Source organism: Haliotis rubra, unplaced genomic scaffold, assembly GCF_003918875.1.
Source record: "Haliotis rubra isolate DU_JTF1 unplaced genomic scaffold, ASM391887v1 Scf46, whole genome shotgun sequence".
In the NCBI taxonomy this organism is placed as follows: domain Eukaryota; kingdom Metazoa; phylum Mollusca; class Gastropoda; order Lepetellida; family Haliotidae; genus Haliotis; species Haliotis rubra.
This window is the reverse complement of record NW_025767146.1, coordinates 2,787,481-2,811,747: the sequence shown is the minus strand read 5'-3', so window position 1 is coordinate 2,811,747 and position 24,267 is coordinate 2,787,481. Positions and strand designations below refer to the sequence as shown.

Sequence of the window (24,267 nt, the reverse complement as noted above, 5' to 3'; positions counted from 1 at the left end):
CATCATGTCAGGGACAATATCTGATAATGCTGGACAGCTTTGTATCAGTACACATTTGCACATAGAAAGGTGCAGTCTCAGGGGAAAGGTTCAAGTGCAGAGCAGGCTATTCTGGCATCTATAGGAGAGCTGTGTGTCAAGCAGTGCAGCAAAGACAGGCTATCCTGCAGCTTGGCTCTGATGTAATTGGGTGCAACTCACTGGGTGATGAACTGATTGCTATTTTGGCTACAATTTACGGTGTTTGCTTTGGGAAGAACAGGGTACCCGAGTGCTTTGTTGGCTGTGGGCAGGATCTGGATGCCCCGTTTCAGTGTTTTGTCTGCTGTGGGCACATCAGAGTACCCTGCTGTAGAGTGCTTTGTATGCTGTAGGCACATCAGAGTACCCTGCTGTAGAGTGCTTTGTATGCTGTGGGCACATCAGAGTGCCCTGCTGCTGAGTGCTTTGTTGTCTGTATGAAGATCTGGGTGCCCTGTTGCAGAGTGCTTTGTTGTCAGTGTCAGACCGAGGTGGTGGCGGACGGCGTGGCAACAGGAATGGCTTCAGGGAGGATGCCGGGGGAGAAGGATTGGGATAACCAGGTCATCCATGTTGGGCATAACAAACACACGCTGAAACAAATACAATTCCTCCTCTTAGTTTTAGACTGGTGTACATGTATCAATCCAAACAAATTTCAGCATTAGGAACTTCTCAACTTCTCTTCAGTAGATGCATGACAAAATATGACAACGATGTACAACCATATTGTTTTCACTCTAAAATCAGTAGAAATGGAGAACACAGGGCATAGAGAATACCACACAAAAGTCTGTCACATAACATTTATTTTATGCACTGTGTCAAAACATTTGTTTGTTTGTTGTTTAACGCCGCACTCAGCAATATTCCAACTATAATCAAGTTTGGACCAGACAATCCAGTGATGAACAGCATGTGCATCAATCTATGCAATTGGGATACGATGACATGTGCCAAACAAGTCAGCGAGCCTGACAACCCTGATCCAGTTAGTTGACTCTTATCACAAGCATGGGTTGCTGAAGACCAGTGTTCGAAATAGCCACGGGCTAGTAAAAATCCAGTCGGGCCAGTAAATCTCCACAGTCAATGGCCCAAATGGCTAGTGAATTTTCATGGGTCATTTTGTAAATACATCTATATCACTCTCTCCTGCGTGTTAAGTAATAAATATAATACACTTTTAAATCATGCAAGATTATGGTCTGATCAAAAATTCATCATATTTAGCAGCTTAATGATGAAACCCGTGGCCAGGGAATAATTTTGTGGGCTAGTAACTTTCAGGCATGGCTAGCCGGTCTGGTTAGCAAAATTTGGAAACTATTTCGCACACTGCTGAGTGAGTGAGTGAGTGAGTATGGCTTTACGCCGCTTTTAGCAATATTCCAGCAACATCACGGCGGGGGACACCAGAAATGGGCTTCACACATTGTGCCCATGTGGGGATTCGAATCCGGGCCTTCGGCGTGACGAGCCAACGCTTTAACCACCAGGCTACCCTACCGCCCCCGCACACTGCTGAAGACCAATTCTAACCCAAATCTTCATGGGTGTGTCCAAAACAAATTTATCTATATCTGTGGTATGTTTTTAGGGTGCTTAATAGTGATTTTTGATCTTATTTAGTTTGCATATTATGTGGAGGGTCAAATTAGGTATAAGTAGTTAGCAGTAATCTGAATACCATCACACGTGACTGTTGTGTTATGTATGAATTCACCACGAATTCACTATGAGAATAGACATCATGCATTGGTTCATTCCTAAAATGGTGCAGGAAACAGATTGCTGCGCTCAAACTTGTCAAATACCATAGTTGTTTCAAAACATTTCTAACTCACATTTCTGTATTAATATGACTTAAGCACAGGAAAGTAATCAATAAATTACAATCTGAAACGAAATTGACCGTAGGTGATCACCACGGAGTAGCTAACCACACACACTGAAGCCAATCTCAGTAGATCTCTAGTTTCTGTCTCAATAATTTAATATTTTCGTGGATCCATGACAAGTCACTAAGGAGTGTTAGTTTCCCAATCAGTTTCATATTGTAACTAGTAGACCCTGTGGTTCTTTATATTTAACAATCAATACACCCTTCTTTCTGAATCAAAGTATTTTTCCCAGAGTGAGTGAGGGCTTTAAAATCTGCAGGCCCTGAATGAAATCTGCAGGCCTATTTTGTTGAAATCAAACCAATAAAAACAAAATAGACTACACTGTACACAGTTTCACACAGTTTCTACAAAATCAGTTAGCGAAGCCTATGGTGCAGAGAGAAGGTTATATTTGTTAAAGACTGGTGTTGACATTCCTATGCACAAAGTGCTGAAATACCTGAACGTGAAACTGTCTGGTATTCGTAACATGATGGATCATGGATCATTCCCGAATGTTAATAAAGAAAACAAATTATGGGAAAGATTCCAGTTGAAAAAAAATAATGGACAGATAATTTACTGAAGGCCACAAGAGCCTGCAAATATCTGAAACTGCCGGCCCGATACAATAACAACCGGGCGCAGAGCCTCTGGGCCAGCAATTAATTCGAACGCAGTACCCATGTGGGGAAGCAAACGCTTTATCCATTAGGCTATTCCACCACCCCATTTTTCCTAGAAGGAGAGCTTCCATACATCAACCAGCAAGTAAGTATCCCACTACAATTGTCTCACCTGAAACTCAACCGACAGCTTCTTCTCTATCCATTCTGTGATATAGTTGAATGTTACCTCACGCTCACCAACTTTCGGCTTAGCTGACAGCCATAATCTAGGGTTGCCACGGAAACCATACCTTAAACATGAGTGGTGATGCATGAATAAATGTTTGTAACTGCAACTAACAAGATGAATGTTTCACTATACGGTTGCACTGTATTTATAAAGCATGGGTATAATTATTTTCAATATATTTAATACAACAAAAAACACTTCCTCAAAACCTCATAAATTAGAACTCAACACAATAATCCTTAACAATACCATATGAAATGATTACAAGAGTGTCACTGCAAATCTATAACATCCAAGTGTTGAAATAAATAGACAGGTTCTCAGTCATATAGACACATCTGGCAGTTTCTGGCGAGTGGTATCAGTCTCAGACCCTTGTGTGCCTACAAGGGTGACTGCACGATAATCCTTCTGTGTTTGATTCCAGGGACATCCTCACTGTTTAACCTTTAGCATACAGGTAATGACCCTTTGCTAAATTTCAAGCAATAAAAATTGATAAAATGTGTTGTGTTCGTACCAGAATCTGTCTGTAGGTGGGGGCGGAATGTTGAGGGCCATGGTTCCAACCAGGGTCTTGACTTCCACTGTGAGGATGAGAGGAGTGTTGGACACCCCCTCCATGGCCCGCTTGATATATTTATACTCAGTGGCCTGCTGGAAATATTTACTCTGAGTGATCTTGTCCAGATATCGCAGGAACTTCTTGCTGGTGGTGCCACCTGATGCTGCACTGAAACAAGGGATGGTGTCAGTGTTAGCATCCATTGATCCAACTATTCACAACATCGACATAAAAAAGTCTGTTGACAGTAACAGCTCCACACATCAACATAATGAAGTCTGTGGACAGTAACAGCTCCACACATCCACAACATCAACATAATGACATCTGTCAACAGAAACAGCTCCACACATCAACATAATGAAGTCTGTCGACAATAACAGCTCCACACATCAACATAATGAAGTCTGTCGACAATAACAGCTCCACACATCAACATAATGAAGTCTGTTGACAGTAACAGCTCCACATATCAACATAACACATGCTGTTGACAGTAACAGCTCTACTACTGCTACACTACTAACCTTTCATCAGTGGTTGGGGTTTCCTCCTCTTCGTCTGTGGAGGACTCCGCGCTGTCCTCCTCATCAGAGTCTGTTATGGGTGACCTGCCAACATTTCCATTAAGAGTGAGTGAGTTGTGGTTTACGTTTTCTAAGGGAAATTTTTTGCGTTCCCTAACTAATGCTAAAGACACCCAGAGACCAGCAGATTCCTGAAGATTCAGGGACTTCCTTCATACTGGTAGTTTAAATTACAGAACTAATCACTCATACAGTAGTCAGAATGACTTGCATGTGATCCAAACTTCCAAGTCTCCCATCCATATTTGCTTGCTTTCATCTTTTCCCAGTGAAAGGACCCTTCAATGTGTACACACAATCACGCTCACCTGTACATGTAGTGTCAACTAAACACACAGGCTGTGTACACACATTCACACACAGACACTCTTACCTGTACATGCAGTGTCAACTAAACACACAGGTTGTGTACACACATTCACACACATACACTCTTACCTGTACATGTAGTGTCAACTAAACACACAGGTTGTGTACACACATTCACACAGACACGCTCACCTGTACATGTAGTGTCAACTAAACACAGGCTGTGTACACACATTCACACACAGACACTCTTACCTGTACATGTAGTGTCAACTAAACACACAGGCTGTGTACACACATTCACACACAGACACTCTCATCTGTACATGCAGTGTGGACTAAACACACAGGCTGTGTACACACATTCACACACAGACACTCTTACCTGTACATGTAGTGTCAACTAAACACACAGGTTGTGTACACACATTCACACACAGACACTCTCACCTGTACATGCAGTGTCAACTAAACACACAGGCTGTGTACACACATTCACACACAGACACGCTCACCTTTACATGCAGTGTGGACTAAACACACAGGCTGTGTACACACATTTACACACAGACAATCTTTCCTGTACATGTAGTGTCAACTAAACACACAGGTTGGGTACACACATTCACACACAGACACTCTTACCTGTACATGTGTCAACTAAACACACAGGCTGTGTACACACATTCACACACATACACTCTCACCTGTACATGTAGTGTCAACTAAACACACAGGCTGTGTACACATTCACACACAGACACTCTTACCTGTACATGCAGTGTGGACTAAACACACAGGCTGTGTACACACATTCACACACAGACACTCTTACCTGTACATGCAGTGTGGACTTAACACACAGGCTGTGTACACACATTCACACACAGACACTCTCACCTCACCTGTACACAGGCTGTGTCACACTTCACACACAGACACTCTTACCTGTACATGTAGTGTCAACTAAACACACAGGCTGTGTACACACATTCACACACAGACACTCTTACACAGTAGTGTCAACTAAACACACAGGCTGTGTACACACATTCACACACAGACACGCTCATCTGTACATGTAGTGTCAACTAAACACACAGGCTGTGTACACGCATTTACACACAGACACTCTCACCTGTACATTTAGTGTCAACTAAACACACAGGCTGTGTACACACATTCACACACAGACACTCTCACCTGTACATGCAGTGTGGACTAAACACACAGGCTGTGTACACACATTCACACACAGACACTCTCACCTGTACATGTAGTGTCAACTAAACACACAGGCTGTGTACACACATTCACACACAGACACTCTTACCTGTACATGTAGTGTCAACTAAACACACAGGTTGGGTACACACATTCACACACGGACACTCTTACCTGTACATGCAGTGTGGACTTAACACACAGGCTGTGTACACACATTCACACATAGACACTCTTACCTGTACATGTAGTGTCAACTAAACACACAGGTTGGGTACACACATTCACACACGGACACTCTTACCTGTACATGCAGTGTGGACTAAACACACAGGCTGTGTACACACATTCACACACAGACACTCCTACCTGTACATGCAGTGTGGACTAAACACACAGGCTGTGTACACACATTCACACACAGACACTCTCACCTGTACATGTAGTGTGGACTTAACACACAGGCTGTGTACACACATTCACACACAGACACTCTCATTTGTACATGTAGTGTGGACTTAACACACAGGCTGTGTACACACATTCACACACAGACACTCTCATCTGTACATGTAGTGTGGACTTAACACACAGGCTGTGTACACACATTCACACACAGACACTCTCACCTGTAGGTGTAGTGTGGACTAAACACACAGGCTGTGTACACACATTCACACACAGACACTCTCATCTGTACATGTAGTGTGGACTTAACACACAGGCTGTGTACACATTCACACACAGACACTCTTACCTGTACATGCAGTGTGGACTTAACACACAGGCTGTGTACACACATTCACACACAGACACTCTCACCTGTACATGTAGTGTCAACTAAACACACAGGCTGTGTACACACATTCACACACAGACACTCTTACCTGTACATGTAGTGTCAACTAAACACACAGGCTGTGTACACACATTCACACACAGACACGCTCATCTGTACATGTAGTGTCAACTAAACACACAGGCTGTGTACACGTATTTACACACAGACACTCTCACCTGTACATTTAGTGTCAACTAAACACACAGGCTGTGTACACACATTCACACACAGACACTCTCACCTGTACATGCAGTGTGGACTAAACACACAGGCTGTGTACACACATTCACACACAGACACTCTCACCTGTACATGTAGTGTCAACTAAACACACAGGCTGTGTACACACATTCACACACAGACACTCTCACCTGTACATGCAGTGTCAACTAAACACACAGGCTGTGTACACACATTCACACACAGACACTCTCATCTGTACATGTAGTGTGGACTTAACACACAGGCTGTGTACACACATTCACACACAGACACTCTCACCTGTACATGCAGTGTGGACTAAACACACAGGCTGTGTACACACATTCACACACAGACACTCTTACCTGTACATGTAGTGTCAACTAAACACACAGGTTGGGTACACACATTCACACACAGACACTCTCACCTGTACATGTAGTGTCAACTAAACACACAGGCTGTGTACACACATTCACACACAGACACTCTCACCTGTACATGTAGTGTCAACTAAACACACAGGCTGTGTACACACATTCACACACAGACGCTCTTACCTGTACATGTAGTGTCAACTAAACACACAGGTTGGGTACACACATTCACACACAGACACTCTTACCTGTACATGCAGTGTGGACTTAACACACAGGCTGTGTACACACATTCACACATAGACACTCTTACCTGTACATGCAGTGTGGACTAAACACACAGGCTGTGCACACACATTCACACACAGACACTCTTACCTGTACATGCAGTGTGGACTAAACACACAGGCTGTGTACACACATTCACACACAGACACTCTACCTGTACATGCAGTGTGGACTAAACACACAGGCTGTGTACACACATTCACACACAGACACTCTCACCTGTACATGTAGTGTGGACTTAACACACAGGCTGTGTACACACATTCACACACAGACACTCTCATCTGTACATGTAGTGTGGACTTAACACACAGGCTGTGTACACACATTCACACACAGACACTCTCATCTGTACATGTAGTGTGGACTTAACACACAGGCTGTGTACACACATTCACACACAGACACTCTCACCTGTAGGTGTAGTGTGGACTAAACACACAGGCTGTGTACACACATTCACACACAGACACTCTCATCTGTACATGTAGTGTGGACTTAACACACAGGCTGTGTACACACATTCACACACAGACACGCTCACCTGTACATGCAGTGTGGACTAAACACACAGGCTGTGTATACACATTCACAGACAGACACTCTCACCTGCACATGCAGTGTGGACTAAAACACACAGGCTGTGTACACATTCACACACAGACACGCTCACCTGTACATGCAGTGTGGACTAAACACACAGGCTGTGTACACACATTCACACACAGACACTCTCATCTGTACATGCAGTGTGGACTAAACACACAGGCTGTGTACACATTCACACACAGACACTCTCACCTGTAGGTGTAGTGTGGACTAAACACACAGGCTCTGTACACACATTCACACACAGACACTCTCATCTGTACATGTAGTGTGGACTTAACACACAGGCTGTGTACACACATTCACACACAGACAGCCACCTGCATGCAGTGTAGACTAAACACATACACACACACACTCTCACCTGTACATTCAGTGTGGACTAAAACACACAGGCTGTGCGCGCACACGCACATGCACACGCACGCACGCACCTGCACACACACACACACACACACACCTGTAGGTGTAGTGTGGATTAAACACAGCCTGTCTAAGAATCCTCACCTCTTATCAAGTGGTCGCTGTGAGACGTTCTGATGTGTAGTTTTCTTTAGTTTCATCAAGTTGACCTTTGTTGCGATTGTCATCTTGAAACCTCCATTGTAGGCGATGTCAAGGTCGACCCAGAAGCCCTTCTCATCCAGGTATGGTTTTCCTGCACGTCGGATGGCTGGGATCTCTGAGCCCATATCAATATCCATCACTTGTAGTTCTTCTATGAAATATGGCACCTGAAGACAATGTATATTTGAATTCAGATAGTTTTCTTAGTTTGAAGTATAATGCTTCAAAGATCAATATTACAGGTGTATGATGGTGACTGGAATAAATTATTATTGCTAGAAAAGATAAACCGGTAGTTGATCCTGCCATCCAAGTCTCACACCATCGCACAACCACAACCAGCCAAGTAACCAAACCTTGCCTGATGGTTGTCGCTTCATATGATAAATGTGATAGAATGCTAACAAAGCAAAACATTTTTTGTATCTTATTCAGGTCCTATCGAAATATGGGCAGACACTGCCTACATGTATCTTACTCAGGTCCAACCAGTCAATGGGCAGACACTGCCTACATGTATCTTATTCAGGTCCTATCGAAATATGGGCAGACACTGCCTACATGAATCTTACTCAGGTCCAACCAGTCAATGGGCAGACACTGCCTACATGAATCTTACTCAGGTCCAACCAGTCAACGGGCAGACACTACTTACATGTATCTTACTCAGGACCAACCGGTCAACGGGCAGACACTACTTACATGAATCTTACTGAGTTTCCTCTGCAACTTCTCAGTCACCTTCTCTGACCACCATTTGTCACGAAGGAAGTCCCAGAAGATGCGACCAACCATTGCATTTACCCAGAACAGTTGTTTATCACAGATGAGGGATCCACTGATCGTGCTCCAAGTATTGTTCTCCTTCCCTGGGCTGGAGACACCAGAGGCGGAGGGCATCAGGCGTCCCATGTACTGTGCGAACGCCAGGAGATCCACATCTAACACAGACTGGTTTTCTTTTGGGGATGGTGGTACTGGTGTCTCCGCTAGTGAAGATGTGGACGAAACAGAATCTGTAGAACCTTGTCGTTTGTGTCTCAAAGAAGTGTCCGAATTGCTCCGTTTATGTTTAGACTGACTTGAAATTGCCTTTTTGAGATCTAGCAAGTGATTGCCTAAAGGGTTACCCATAGATGCACACGAAACGTTTATACCAGTCTTCCTTTTCTCTCCCTGTGCGAGCAAACAGATAGAGAATACCACTGTCACATTTCTCCTCGTCAATGATTTCAAATCCTAACTCTCCATCACTGATGGGTGTGGTTGTGTGTTTGGGAGATCCGGACACTGCAGAGGGCATACTGGTTGTCTTGGTACCAGTCTGAGCCAGGGCCACACAGATTGGGTACTTCTTGCTCCATATCCTCTTCTTCACTAGGCCTGGGGGGAGCAGGAACACACGACTCCCCTGAAGGTCGAAATGGCGCTGGTGTATGAACGATGACGGTGTGAATGCCTCGTCCCACATGGCACGTTTTGGCACCCCTATCTTTGGTCGCTGTAGTCTCAGATGTGCACCTTCCAGACTGATGTAGACCGAGTGTGTCTGATTGATATGGTAGTCATCTGAGTTGTATTCCAACAGTTCATTCATCCAGCCCTGGATCAAATAGACAAGAGTTATTAGTCATATGAGATTGAACACATTTGAGAGACTATCATGACAACTGTTTTCAGGTTCATATCTCCAAAGATTGACAGTTACATAAGACAGATCTCTTTGACTGACATAGTCTAGACTTTCAATCAAATAATTAAATCGGCACCAACGCTTTCAAAACAAAATGCAAAATATAAACGCATAATAGGTAACGTCAAAACCACCTACTCGCAGGGACACGTCGGAAATGTTGAATTTCAAACAGAGTAAATTCTGTATCTCAACATGTATTGCTATATGACGGATACACATGTATATTCATGTGCACTGATTTGGCATATCGTGACATTCCCACTATCCTGATGAGGCCAATATGTAAAAGTGTGAATCCTGTCTGGTTGAGTGAGGAGCTGATTGTGTATATGTGAAGAGCTGAATGTGCATATGTGAAGAGCTGAATATGTATATGAGAAGAGCTGACTGTGTATATGTGAAGAGCTGACTGTGTATATGTGAAGAGCTGAATGTGTATATATGAAGTTCTGACTGTATATGTAAAGAGCTGAGTGTATATGTGAAGAGCTGAATGTGTATTTGTGGAGAGATGACTGTAGATGTGAAGAGCTTACTGTGTATATGTGAAGAGCTGAATATGTATATTAGAAGAGCTGAATGTGTATATGTGAAGATCTGACTGTGTATAAGAGCTGAGTGTATAGTGTGAATGTGAGCTGAATGAATGTATTGTGTGAAGAGAAGAGCTGACTGTGTATATGTGAAGAGCTGACTGAATGTGTATATGTGAAGAGCTGAATGTGTATATGTGAAGAGCTGAATGTGTGTGAAGAGCTGACTGTATGAGCTGAATATGTATATGTGAAGAGCTGAATGTGTATATGTGAAGAGCTGAATATGTATATGTGAAGAGCTGAATGTGTATATGTGAAGAGCTGAATGTGTATATGTGAAGAGCTGAATGTGTATATGTGAAGAGCTGAATGTGTATATGTGAAGAGCTGAATATGTATATGTGAAGAGCTGAATATGTATATGTGTGAAGAGCTGAATGTGTATATGTGAAGAGCTGAATGTGTATATGTGAAGAGCTGAATGTGTATATGTGAAGAGCTGAATGTGTATATGTGAAGAGCTGAATGTGTATATGTGAAGAGCTGAATGTGTATATGTGAAGAGCTGAATGTGTATATGTGAAGAGCTGATGTGAAGAGCTGAATGTGTATATGTGAAGAGCTGAATGTGTATATGTGTGTGAAGAGCTGAGAGCTGAATGTGTATATGTGAAGAAGATATGTGAATGTGTATATGTGAAGAGCTGACTGTGTATATGTGAAGAGCTGAATGTGTATATGTGAACTGAATGTGTATAGATGAATATGTATATGTGAAAAGAGCTATGTATATGTGAAGGGCTAACAATTTTTATGTGAAGAGCTGAGTATATGTGAAGAGCTGACTGTGTATATGTGAAGAGCTGACTGTGTATATGTGAAGAGCTGACTGTGCATATGTGAAGAGCTGACTGTTCAAAGGGCTTCTTTGGTGTATATACTCCTGTCCCATATGAATCAATGGACATTACACAATCCACTTCTGACAAGGGCCACCTGACTATAATACTTCATTACAAACACTACAAAACGTAAAGAAGAAGATGAATGAAAGAACTCACGACCTGTAACATTTCAATTTGCAGCCATTGCCACATGACATCTTACCTTATAAATACCATCATCTTTGACTGGATCCCTCATCTGAGGAATATACATGGGAGGTAAATCTTCAAGTGGGGTGAGTTTGAAATCATCATGTTGTTTTGGTGGTTGTTTGTACCAGAGATACAAGGCCCATCCAGCGGACGCCAGCATGACACCCATCATCAGCCCCGACACATAGGAGGGGAGCGGGCATGATGAGATAAGCAAACACACACACAGCTACTGCTACCAGCTTCTGTATGGGGACGGTCTTCTCTGTTGGCCTCACCACCTCCAATGTGGTTGGCATTTTCTTGTCATGGTTACTTGCTATCTCCAGGTCTGGTTTTGGTGCTGGCTCAGTTTTCTCAACCACAGGTTCGTTATTTTCATCTCGTACTTCTAGATTAAACTGTGGTTCTTCCTCCGCTGGACTGGTGTCCATTAGAGTTGACATAGAGACAGTTGCTGACGTTACAGGTTTAGAGTTTTTATTGACTAAACGTTTTAGTTTTGATCTCTGCCTCACAGACACATTCAATCCAGGGTTGGAACTAAATTCCTCCATTGAGTTCATACCAAAGTACTCATCAACAACATCTATGTCATCCTCTTCTTCGTCCTCCTTCCTCCAACTACTTGTGTCTTCCTCACATTCCTGGAAATGGTCAACTAAGTCATCTTTCACTGAACTGGGCAAAGCATCTTGAACGACAGGTGCCCTTTCTGGCCTTATGTCAGTCAAAATGTTCTCTCTCTCTGTAACCAACATGTCATCATCAAAAGGCTGCTCATTTTCAGGGCTGGGATTGGAACTTGAGTCCCCGGAAAATTCTTCTATTCTTTTGCTTATTGAATCAGTTATCTTTTCTTTGGTGTCAGTTATCTTATGTTTAATATCTGAAATGATATCTTTATATTCAAAAAAGCTCTTCTTGGTAGGAGATGAGTTACCATCATCTAAGGATTTTGAGTGTGAGTGAAGTTTAGTGAGTTTTGCATCTTGAATGGAGGTTGATCCTATCCTGATGGGCTTTGGTTCCCCTGATGACCCTCTTCTTTCATGACTAGAGCGCTGGGACTTGTGAGCCTCCTCTACAACCTTATCAAACTTTCCCGTGAAGCTAGTGAGATCCTCATCATCTTCCTCCTCCAGCGCCTTGAAGCTGATGCCTATTGCCCCTGAAGTCAGCTTGGAGCCCAGGCTGGCTTTGGGGGGAGGAGGGCGAGGGGGCTTGTGTCCCTCACGTTTATAACTCATCCCCCTGAAACAAGTACATTACAATCATTAACAACAGGACCTGTTTACAACTCAATATGAATGATAATTAAACATTCTTTTTGTTAAAAAGAACATCTATTCATATGGTAGCATACAAAGTTTAACAGCCTTTTCTGTACAGGAGTATGAGGGGATTCTCCTCCCCATAGTCTGGTGTAAAATAAAATGTTCCACATCCATGAAGGAACTGTAATATTTGTAATATTTTCCTGTCACAAATCAGTCGATGAAGATGACAATGTAAAACAATTCAAAAGATCTGAAGGAGTTACATTTGCACTTCAACAACAACACTTTTAGTATGGCAAAAAATCTAGTAATCTACAAATGTTAATCTAAACAATTAATATGACTTAATTATTGTGATATAGTGGGTATGTTTCATTGAAAAGTGCTGTTACAATCTCTTGTAATTCAGAAGTACAGTAACCTACATTTATAAAGAACATGCTTTAAACAAATCGACAAACGGTTGTTTTTGGTCTCGCTGTATGTTTAAGTCCAATTGCATACAATGAACTATGGTTATGATGTGCTAACATCACAGGCCAGTTTGTGTTTCTTGTAACCATAATTTACTGTAATATATCTAAATGACCAAAAATAAAAAAATGGAGTTGACAAGTTATTCACAATGGCCAAACACTTACAACATACCACCATTCATCTACCTCACTTAATCAGGAAGTAATACCCACTACCTGTCTTCTCATATCTCTTCTGGTTTGGGAAATCACATGCTTACATCGAAACAGGAAGTCCCAGCCCCAGTCTAACTTAAACATCCGTTCACATGATGTCACTTCCTCTTTGGGGTAAATGCATGCCTACTACTACAGCAGGGCATCTTAAACAATAAACCACCATATACTAAAAGCTAACTTGTTCACAAAATTCATTCACTTCAGGTCATAGCTGAGAAATTTCAATTTAAATGCCTGACTTTGGCATTTAACATGAATTGAAGAACTAACACAGATCAAAATGGGACATACAGGTTATATGAACAATATCAGTTGACATTTCACTCTTAACATTATGGTTAAGAAATAATATTATTGTAGGAAACAAACTGGGTTTGATGATGATCTGTTTTTATACAGAAATCATTTGGATATCAATAAATGCTTTGTTATTTCATGAATACAACTGAATATCAATAATATTGGTTTTTCATGTGACATCACAGTCTCATCTATAGAGATCACCAAAACCATGATCCCTTCATCAGCCAAGTAAACCACATTCCATCATGTCGGGAGGAACAAACTGAACATGTCTGTAAGGTCTTCAGTTGCCATGTCTTACTGTCAGCTGATGGATTATCAATCAATAGCATCAGCCTCTTCAAGCTTCACAGCTTAAGACAAATTCTGTTGCCTTGGGACATTTTCTTCATCAGATCCAGTTCTAAGGAAATCCTTCAGGCATTAACCTCCATCAGCAAAGGAAAAGTGCACCATGCATTGCCATTTTCAAAAGCAAAAGCAAAAGTTGGCCTTTCAGGATCAGAACAATATAATAACCATGGTGATGATGCCCATGTTATATTTACCTGCAGCAACAGAAGCGTGATTAACTCACTCAGTGGAACATTCACAAAGTGGATAAGTTGGCTTTGAACATTATTCCAGTTATAGCATGGCATGTCAGCTTGATGAGGGAGGAAAGCCTTAAGTGATCTGACTTTCAAGAAACCTAAGACCACAGGTATGGTGCTGACACACTAGAAACAAACAAACTGAGGACAACAAACTGGGATTCAAACCCAGCACAGGTTGCTGGTGTTAAGAGACATGACTCTGCACCATGAATTGTGGCGCCTTAGACAACTCCGCCACCAATACGTCTTACTAATGCTACGATGTGGTGACTAGTCTTCTGGATGACACTGACTGATGTCATCACTAAATGTGTACATATTGAAACATGTAATAGTCAAATCCATGGTTGCTCAGATCTACAACCGTGCTTTGTCATAGAAATTTCAGTACCCAGGGCAAGTTTCAATTAACTTTTCAGCTTAAAAAAAATTAAAAAGCCATGTTCTGTCTGAGAGGAAAGGTAGGGCAGGTTTTTAAAATGTACAACATAGTATGATTATTTTTGTATGTTAATATCTATGTTTTTCATTTTGAAAGCTTGCCCAACCAATCCTAGTCTCAATATCCTGCTGTCAGCACCTTACCTGATCATTCTAAATTGTGTGAGGTTTAAGTTTTGTGTATTCTGACAATTGTTCAGAATAAATCATGTGATAAGCATAAAGAAGTAACATTATTCTTGTATGTTAAAGGCACAATGCCAAACATTTTCGAGAATAAATTTTTTGGGCATATATTATATATATTGGGGCATATGCACTCATTTTAGCTTCCTATTGATGCAATAAAAGACTTCTATCCCTTACGACTCGCTTTAAATTGATAATTGTAACTTCGAGACGAACAGCTTCCAAACAGAGAACACTTGCCATATATGGAATGTAAACAATTGCTCCATACATCAAAAACTGTCGCACGCAGTGGTTTCAATCACAAGTTGTGCATAGGATATTTGTAAAGAGTTGTCCAAGGGACCTAACTCTATGGGGTTCGCTTGAAATAATGTCTGGTCGGTAGAGGGCAAAAGAGTCGAAATGATGCAACGGTGCATTAATTAATTCGAACTTTTTGATTAAATATTGTAAACTAAATATGTCATTTTGGGGAGAATAAATCATATGGTAGCTTCGCTGAGGGCTGATAGTTAGTATTATTGGGAGATATGCATTATATATTTTTAGAGAAGTGTGGTGTGATATATGTAATTTTCTGATTAAAATTGATATTTTATACTTATCCTGACTCATGCTTAATTGCTTGTCTCCTTCCTCTTACGAACTATAGTGGAACACTTGAATCCCCTTTTGAAGCTCCCTTAAAAAAAGCGGACGTAAAATCACTCACCCCACGAGTAGCCTCCCTTTGCCGCCAAAACCCGTCACATGATCAGACATGCTCTTCACTCTCTCCGAATATGAGCCCGACACCCGGATCTACAGGGAAATCCAGAGTGCCATAATAATAATAATAATAATTAGTCCATTTGCATTGCGCTAAATCCACACCGACAGCATGCTCATAGCACAGACATGAGGGGAGGTTGGGAGGGCTGACCTCATGAGTCAGGATAAGTATAAAATATCAAATCTAATCAGAAAATTACATATTTTTCCTTATCCTGACTCATGCTTAATTGCTTGTAGAATCCGACGGAACCGATGGTGAGTCAAGCCACTCTGGATTCATAACTGCTGATTTACGTCCTGCATACCTCCCTAGGGAACTTCTAATGGCACTGTGTCCTTTCTTCCAGCTTCCTCTGATGAGTCTGGGGGGACCACAACTTGTCAGATTTCTCTGGAATTGTCTTCTCCTGACATTATGTGTGGATTTATGCAACTCCATATCTTGATGCTCGCAGCAAGTGGAGAAGTGACCCTTCTTCATGTACAAGTAAGGCCTTACAAGTACAGGGTCTGTCACTCATACTAGCCTGTCCTAGACGTGCGCATGGACTCTAAAGCTCTAACTCTTTCGAGTGTTGGTTTTTACAAGTCATGTGATAAATAGGGTGAGATTCATCTCAGCGTCTTTGAGGAACCATCAATTGTTGTGCTACAACAAGAGGCCCAAACTGGTGAATGACGGAGACGTCCTCGGTAGCCATGTCTCTGAGGTAGTGGTTGGCAAACACCGTCTCCGATTTCCAAAAGCAGCCCTCCATTATTGTTGAGATGGAGCAGTTCCCATGCAGAGCGAGTGTCGACGCCAGTGCTCTGACTTCATGAGGATTGGAGGCTCGTGGAGGCTCAAGTCCTGCTGCTTTGTAGGCTCTCAATATGACAGCTCTCATCCATATTGATATTGTTGTACATGAGACCTCTGTAGGCGTCTCCATAGATAGAGGGATGAAAAGGCGCTTGAATTTTCGTCTCCTCGTTTTCGACCTTTGTAGGTAGACTTTCAATGCTCTGACTGGGCATAGGGATAAATCTTGAGTATCCTGTGGCCCTAGGATTGACGAGAGTGCTGGGATATGGAACTGTCTGTCTGTTTGACAGGGCAGTTGGTTCTTTGCTATGAAGTCCCATCTCAATCCCAGATGTACAGTGTCACGATGTGCGTCAAATCGTGTTCGTTCAAAGTCCAGAGCATGTATTTCTGACATCTGTGCTGCTGTTGCCAAGGCGATCAGGAACAGAGTTTTATGAGTTAACCTCTCATAGGATGTCCTTTCTAGTGGTTCGTAAGCGTCACTGGTGAGATGCTGCAAGACCACGTTGAGATCCCAAGCAGGCCCCTAAAACTTCTTTTGTTGGTCTTCCAACTTAAGGGAGCGTAGTAATGCCAGTATCTCTGGTACTTTGGTCAGCTTCACACCCGTCTTCATGGTGATAACTGTGCTGAGGGACGCTAGGTATGTAGAGAGTGTTGAGCCGCCTTGTTTGTCTTAGATGACAAAGGAATTCCGCCACTTGAGGATGTGTTGCTTTCATCGCCGTGAAACCCTTCCTCAATGCATATTTCTCAAAACTCTGCCACTTGTCGTCGTACAAGTTGCGGGTTGATCTACGTAGAGCTAATGTGACTGCTTTTGCTGCTCTGGTGGAATATCCTCTTTTCTTCAAGTAAGTCGTGATACGTTCCATGCGTGTAGCTGAAATACTGTTGGATTTCCGTGTGCTTGCTTGGTGTGCGGATGAACTAGTAGGTTCGGCCACTCTGGGAGTTGCAGGGTTGGATTTCCGAGTTCTTGTATGAGAATGGGAAACCACACTTTCGCTGGCCAGTAGGGCGCGACCAAAATCAGTTGCAGCTTCTTCGTCTGCTTGATTTTCTGCAACACCTTCGGTTTTAGAGCTGGAGGAGGGAAGGCGTAAGCGTTTAGTCCTTCCCAAGATATGCTTAAAGCATCTGTTGCCCATGCTTGTGGATCTGGAATCAGAGAGACGAATGTTGGTAGTTGTTTGTTGAACTTTGTCGCAAACAGGTCTATCAGTGGAGATCCTATCGTCTGAATAATGCATCTGAACGCCTCTGGATGTAACATCCACTCCGTCGGGGATGGTTGCATTGGACGAGATAGGGCGTCTGCTATCACATTTTTGGCTTAGGGAATGTGGCATGCTTTTATGTCGATGTTCAGGTTGTCTATTATATGCTGAATAGCTGAAAGCTGAGGTCTATCAGATTTCTTGACCTTGTTGATCCTTGTTTGTTGATGTAGAACGCCACTGTGGAGTTGTCCGTATGGATCATCAGCTGTGCGTTCCTTAGTATGCTGGACCAGTGTAGTAAGGCGTTTATTACTGCTTTCATTTCGAGCAATTTGATGTGCAGATTTTGTTCCTGACTCGACCATTTTCCCGCTGCCACTTCGTTGTTGAGGTGAAGAGATGCATCTGCATAGAGATGAGTGTTGGACTCTGGCTCTGATAAGTAGGTTCCTCCGCAAACATTCGACTTCCGAATCCACCATAGTAGGTATGGTTCCAGTCCGTCCGGTAGTTCGAAGGAATCCAGACTGTCTAGATGAGCGTTCACAAACACTTGTAGTGGGCGCAGTTGTAGTCTTCCTCTGCGTGTCATCTCTTGTGCTGACGTGAGGAGACCGAGTAGGCTCTGCCAACTTCGTAGTCGTAACGGAGAGAGTAGTGCTTGAGATATCATCTGTTGTATCTTGACCCAACGTTCCTCTGGAACGACTATGCGATTCGCTGATGTGATGAGTCGTATTCCTAAGAATTGAAGATCCTGTGTAGGTTCTAGTTCCGATTTGAGGAGATTTACAAGTGATGATGGGCTTTGTCACTCGAGTAAACAACCAGGGGGGCAACGATATTCCAAAAGGTAGCACCTTCCATTGGTAATGACGTCCGTTGAAGAAGAATCGAAGGTATCTCCTTGAGTCCGGGTGTATTGGGATGTGAAGATACGCATCCTGTAGATCTATGTTGGCGAGGTAGTCTAACGGACGGACGACTTGTCGTAGTTGAGGAAGTTGTATTATCCTGAACTACGCGGGTCTGCGTAGATAATCCTGGTTGATTTCCTCATATTGTAGATTAGTTGGAACTTTTCCTTGGAATTTTTCTTTGGTACCAGGAAGATTGGGGAGTAAAAACCAGGCGCGATGAGTTCCTGTTTTATTTCTTCGACTGCCTCCTTCTTGAGTAGAGTTGTGATGGCGTCGAGTAGTTTCTCCCTCTGGTCGGTAGCATAGTTGTGCATCCGAGGAGTGCTTGTCAATGGTGGAACTGCTTGTAGTTGTATCTTGTATCCTCTGCGTAGTATCTGGGATACGTAGTTGTCCTGAAGAATTCCCCAATTCTCCCAGTAGCGTTGTAGACGTCCACCCACTGTCGAAGGTTGTATGGGAACGGCTGGGGGTGCCTCTTCCGGGGTTACCTCTGGGAGCTCCGGTTGGGCGACGAAAAGAATCCTTGCCTCCTCTGGAAGTGCCGTATTTCTTCTATCTAGCTCTCTGTATCCCCGCGAACTTCGACTTGCCAGAGTAGCCTTGAGATGTCAGTCGGATAACACTGGCCAGTGTATCGATGGACTTGATCATCATGACCTCCCTAGACTCCTTCGTAACTTTTTTGGCCACGTCTTCAATTTCCCCAGCGAAGATAGCTGATGCTGACAATGGAGCTCTGTACAAAGTCTTGGTGAACTTCTCACTCCAATTACAGGAAGATAGTAGCCCTTGTCTTCTCAGTAGTGTCAACCCTTCTGATGTAGATGCCAGATGCTCCGATATAAACTGCTGGTCTTTCTTCTGGGTCAGCAATGCTGAGTAGATCATACGATCTTCTTCCGAGGTGGAGTTCCTAAACTTCACAATGAGGGTTTCATTGATGGCTCTTGATCTGGCTAGACCAAAGAAGGTACGCCTGGTAGTTGTGTCTAGTTGTGCTAGCTTCTTATCGTCCACTTTATAAGTGCTGGTACGGGCGTCGTTGATGATTTTGTAGTTCTCGTCTATCTCTGGGGCCTTCATGAAGGGTTCCATATGGTGTAGAGAGAACTTCTTGGCGTTGAACGGTGGTATATTTTGACTCTGGAACTTCGTTGCCTTCCTGAATGCTGTACTGAGGTTTTCTGGTACATTCAACACAGGATCTATGGGTGGAAGGGTGAGCGTATCAAATTCGTCGTTTGACATCATGTACGTGAATGCTTCATTATCCTCTTTAGAAGGTGATGCAAGCTCCAATCCATTAGCCATCCAAGACTTGATCTCTGTATCAGAGAATATGATTCCACCATCATCTTCAGATTTGGATGCATCTTGTTCTGAAGACCGTTGCCACTGTGCTTGCTCCCTGAGTGGAGATCTACATGGTGATCTACGTTGAGACATTCGCGAATGCCTTCGTGGAGATGCGTGTGGAGACCTGCGTGGCGACCTATATGTGCCCGAAGATCTGCGTGGAGATGAACATGAAGATCTTCCTGAAGACCTGTGCGAAGGTGATCGCTCCGTATAAAGATCCTCCCTGGAGTCTCAGACGTATTCCTGCGCCTTTCGTGAAGGTGAAGATTCTCTTCCGTGGGATGTGAAGTACGTTCGCGCATGTCCGTGATGATTGTCCGAGTCTGAGGTCGAGGATGATATGCGATGCTCTGGTGAACGTCTGGTTCTCCTTCGCGAATGCTCCTCTTCTACTGCAGGCTCATCGTTGTCCGGGTTGACAGGTTCTCGGGAAGAATTCGTGGATGACTGTCGAGTATGTGATCCTTCATGAATGTTCCCTTCTTCAGGCAGGCTGCCATCTTCACTCGGATGCGATCTGCAGGCTGCTTGTCCTCCGTGCAGGTTCTTCGTAGATGGTGTCTTCACTGCAGCCTTCTCCTGCGTGAACCTCCGTTCCATCAGGTCCATCATCTGCTGAGTAAACTGCTGCATGAAGATACCCGGGTTTAAGGTCTGCGCTGACAACTGCTTTTGCTGTAAAGATGACGACGCATCTGAGAGTGCTGAGGCTCCTTCCAAGGACTGCCTGTCATCTCTGGTCTCTGAAGTCTGCGTTGATAAGACATCTGACTGCGTTGATATGGCTGCTGACGTCACTGTAGAAGAAGACCTCGTCTTCTTCCTAACTGTTACTGCAGGAATCAGCATGGGTGTTTCATCGTATACGTCTGCTTCGTCCGGTGGGGTGATAGCTGCGGCGAAGGACCTCGTCTTCTTTGCTGCCCCAAGGGACGACTTCGATGAAGTCTTATCTGTCGACAGAGCATCTTCTTCAGAGCAGAAGATGACTTGGTCTTCTTAGACTGCAATGAGGGTAGTTGAGACGATGACAATCTCTTCCTGGACCCGGAGCTGCCATCTGCCACAGTCAACAGCTCCGTAGAAGCCACCGGCAAAACACTGGAATGGTGAATCTCAGCAGGCAATAATACACGGTTATCATCGCATTCACTCTGTTTAGACATGACTTGTAAAAGTTGTCTCGACCTGTCCTTGGCACGTCTAAGAATCGAATATAAATAATTAGTAAATTCAATTTCAGATAAATGCTGACAAAGTTTACAGCGGAGGCTGGAAGAACATGTAGAAGTGCAGTTAGGACATAATGAATGCGGATCAGCAGCCGATAAACGAAACCTGCAACGAATGCAAGATTTCATCAAATGTAAACAAGATGAAACATCATGTCAACAACGTGAATAAACGGAAATTTTGTACAAATTTCAAAGCATATTGCTGGTATATCCTTGCTAAAGACCGTATACAGCTAATTTAGTAATCAAAGCCTAAAATAAAAGGATATAATGCCGTATAGGGGACCCAGGCGCTCTCACAACCGTCCTCTAGGGCGAAGAAGGAGAGAGTGAAGAGCATGTCTGATCATGTGACGGGTTTTGGCGCCAAAGGGCAAAGGGAGGCTACTCGTGGGGTGAGTGATTTTACGTCCGCTTTTTTTAAGGGAGCTTCAAAAGGGGATTCAAGTGTTCCACTATAGTTGGTATAAGGAAGGAGACAAGCAATTAAGCATGAGTCAGGATAAGGAAAAATAGTGTCTTTAATATCTGAGTCAATGTTACATCCGCATGAGTTTGTTTGTTGTTTAATGCCACACACAGCAATATTCCAGCTATATGTCGGAGGTCACTAAATAATCGAGTCTGGACCAGACAATCCAATGATCAACAGCATAAAGATCGATTTATGCAGTTGGGATATGATGACATGAGCCTGACCACCTGATGCACTTAGTCACCTCATGCGACAAATATGGGTTGCTGAAGACCAATTCTAACCCTGGTCTAAGTTCTGCATGAAGGATATTGTGGTGGACTGACAAGCTGAGTTATTCCGACATCCACTGTCAGCAACATCTTATTTGTTATTGTCATTTATCGATCTGTTTCTCTTGAAATGTTTCCTCTAAACTTTGTTGGATATAATTTTCGGCCTACCTTTAGAATACAGCACCACAAAATACATCATAATACCCTTTTACATAATTTTATGTGATTTTGTTCCAAAGCACGTTCTTGAAACAATGCCTTATGACCCTGGCATAGCAACACGGTTGTCTATCACGGTGAGTGCGTATAAGCTCCACTCACTGATGTTTCATGTATACTAGTTATGGCATTGAATAAGCCCAATGATGAGAGTTTACAGTAGTTGTTAACCTGCATATGCACAACTTATGGCAAGCACCAGTTTATGAGAGCACTTTTATTTTAAATATATTATATATTTCGCTTTCAACGTAATTTTTAGGACTAAATGAATTATAAATGGGAACTAATATATATATAGATTTTTTTCATTCAGTAATTTGCATCATTAAACAAGAATGGAGTTTATTTATTTACATTATATATTTCGAAGTGGTAAGTATACATTACATGTCAGCCATTTTCATGCTGCTTCGGTCAGTGTGTTTTCTTCATTAGGATTATTTTCAAGGGTTTAGGTTTAGGTTTAGGTTTATGGTTATGGTTAGGGTTAATGTTAGGGTTAGGGTTAGAATCCAATATGGTAGGTATAGATGTCCGGTGTAATGCATGTGTTAACATTTGGGAGCCTACATTTCCTCAGCAGTGATTCGAAGGCTAACTCACCCTCATGGCATAACCAGACATGCTCATGCCTCCTTCATTCCTTAGTGCGATCCACATTATCCTTACAGAGTTCCCTACAACACTTTTCTGTCACAAAATCACCAGATGATTTTTTTTAAAAGCATGTCATTCATGTATACCGTGACATCTGACACCAGATGTCAACAGCCGCTGTTTTCAGTTCGCGCCCTATCGGCTCATTCCACACCACACGGTATCTTGTAGATTACGGAATGGGACGAGTGTGCGAAATGGCATCGGGACCATTCGTCAATTTTCCGTAGATTCAAATCACGAGACACCAAGGATACCCGTAACCTTCATAATTCTCTGTGACATATTCGACTATTTCCGATAATTTCCATAACCTCTCAGGAATGACTAGATAAATTTGCACATCGTGCAACAGTGCAGACATAGCTCACTCAGTTAGCTGTCGGGCTAACAATCCAAAGGTCGTGAGTTCGACGGATTCTCACAAACTGGTTGCCTGTCTCAGTCACATGTGGCCTACGGCAGAGAACATCCTCATGAGATGTTGTGGTGCTGAATTCTAAAGGTGCTCCTAATTTTTATTATGGTCATTATGGATTTGTGTCAGTGAATGTAAAAGGAATAATTTACCAGTAACTATATATGTTTGCAGTACATTAAAGACTGATGCTCGTTTATTTATCCTTACACAACTGTCTGATATCTCCACATTATTTACCTTTCAAAACCTGTTTACACCAAAAAGTCCAATAATAGTCCAATAAATCAAATAATTATTTTTGGGGAAAAACTGAAATCTGAATTCACAGTAATTTCACATTAAACAAAAACCTCAGAGAGGTACTCTGTTTTAAAACTGTCCCTCGGAGGTGGTTCCTAAGGATACTTATGGCGGAGTATGAATTATTTCTCAATGCATGATTTTAACAACGAAATCTGGGTCTAGTGCAATCCAATCAGCATGATGTAGGCCTATAAATGAGATTAGAAATGCATCGTCTGCCACCGTTGCGCACCATTTTATAAAAGAAACAAATAAAAGATGGTGTTCATACAATTGAAGCAGTACTTTTTCAGTTTTACAGGTCAAACTATATAATTACCTAGCTGTTGTCAGCCATCATCACGACTTATTTCTAAATGTGTGCATTTCATTGACAGATTTTGGATGGATCACTCCTCTTCACTTCCTGTTTATTCCTTCACG

The 24,267-nt window shown here is 42.7% G+C and overlaps 1 protein-coding gene across 1 annotated transcript; it reads right to left on the bottom strand.

Moving 5' to 3' along the window:
* Positions 1–54: 54 nt before the first annotated feature.
* On the bottom strand, positions 55–24,264 carry LOC124290175 (testis-expressed protein 2-like). Its single transcript, XM_046726870.1, is given in 10 exon segments — positions 55–614; positions 2,706–2,826; positions 3,286–3,498; positions 3,858–3,941; positions 8,274–8,500; positions 9,036–9,474; positions 9,476–9,936; positions 11,673–11,861; positions 11,863–12,916; positions 24,164–24,264. Coding segments are annotated over 9 exon segments (2,853 nt in total). The 5' UTR covers positions 12,913–12,916; positions 24,164–24,264; the 3' UTR covers positions 55–545.
* Positions 24,265–24,267: the final 3 nt, after the last annotated feature.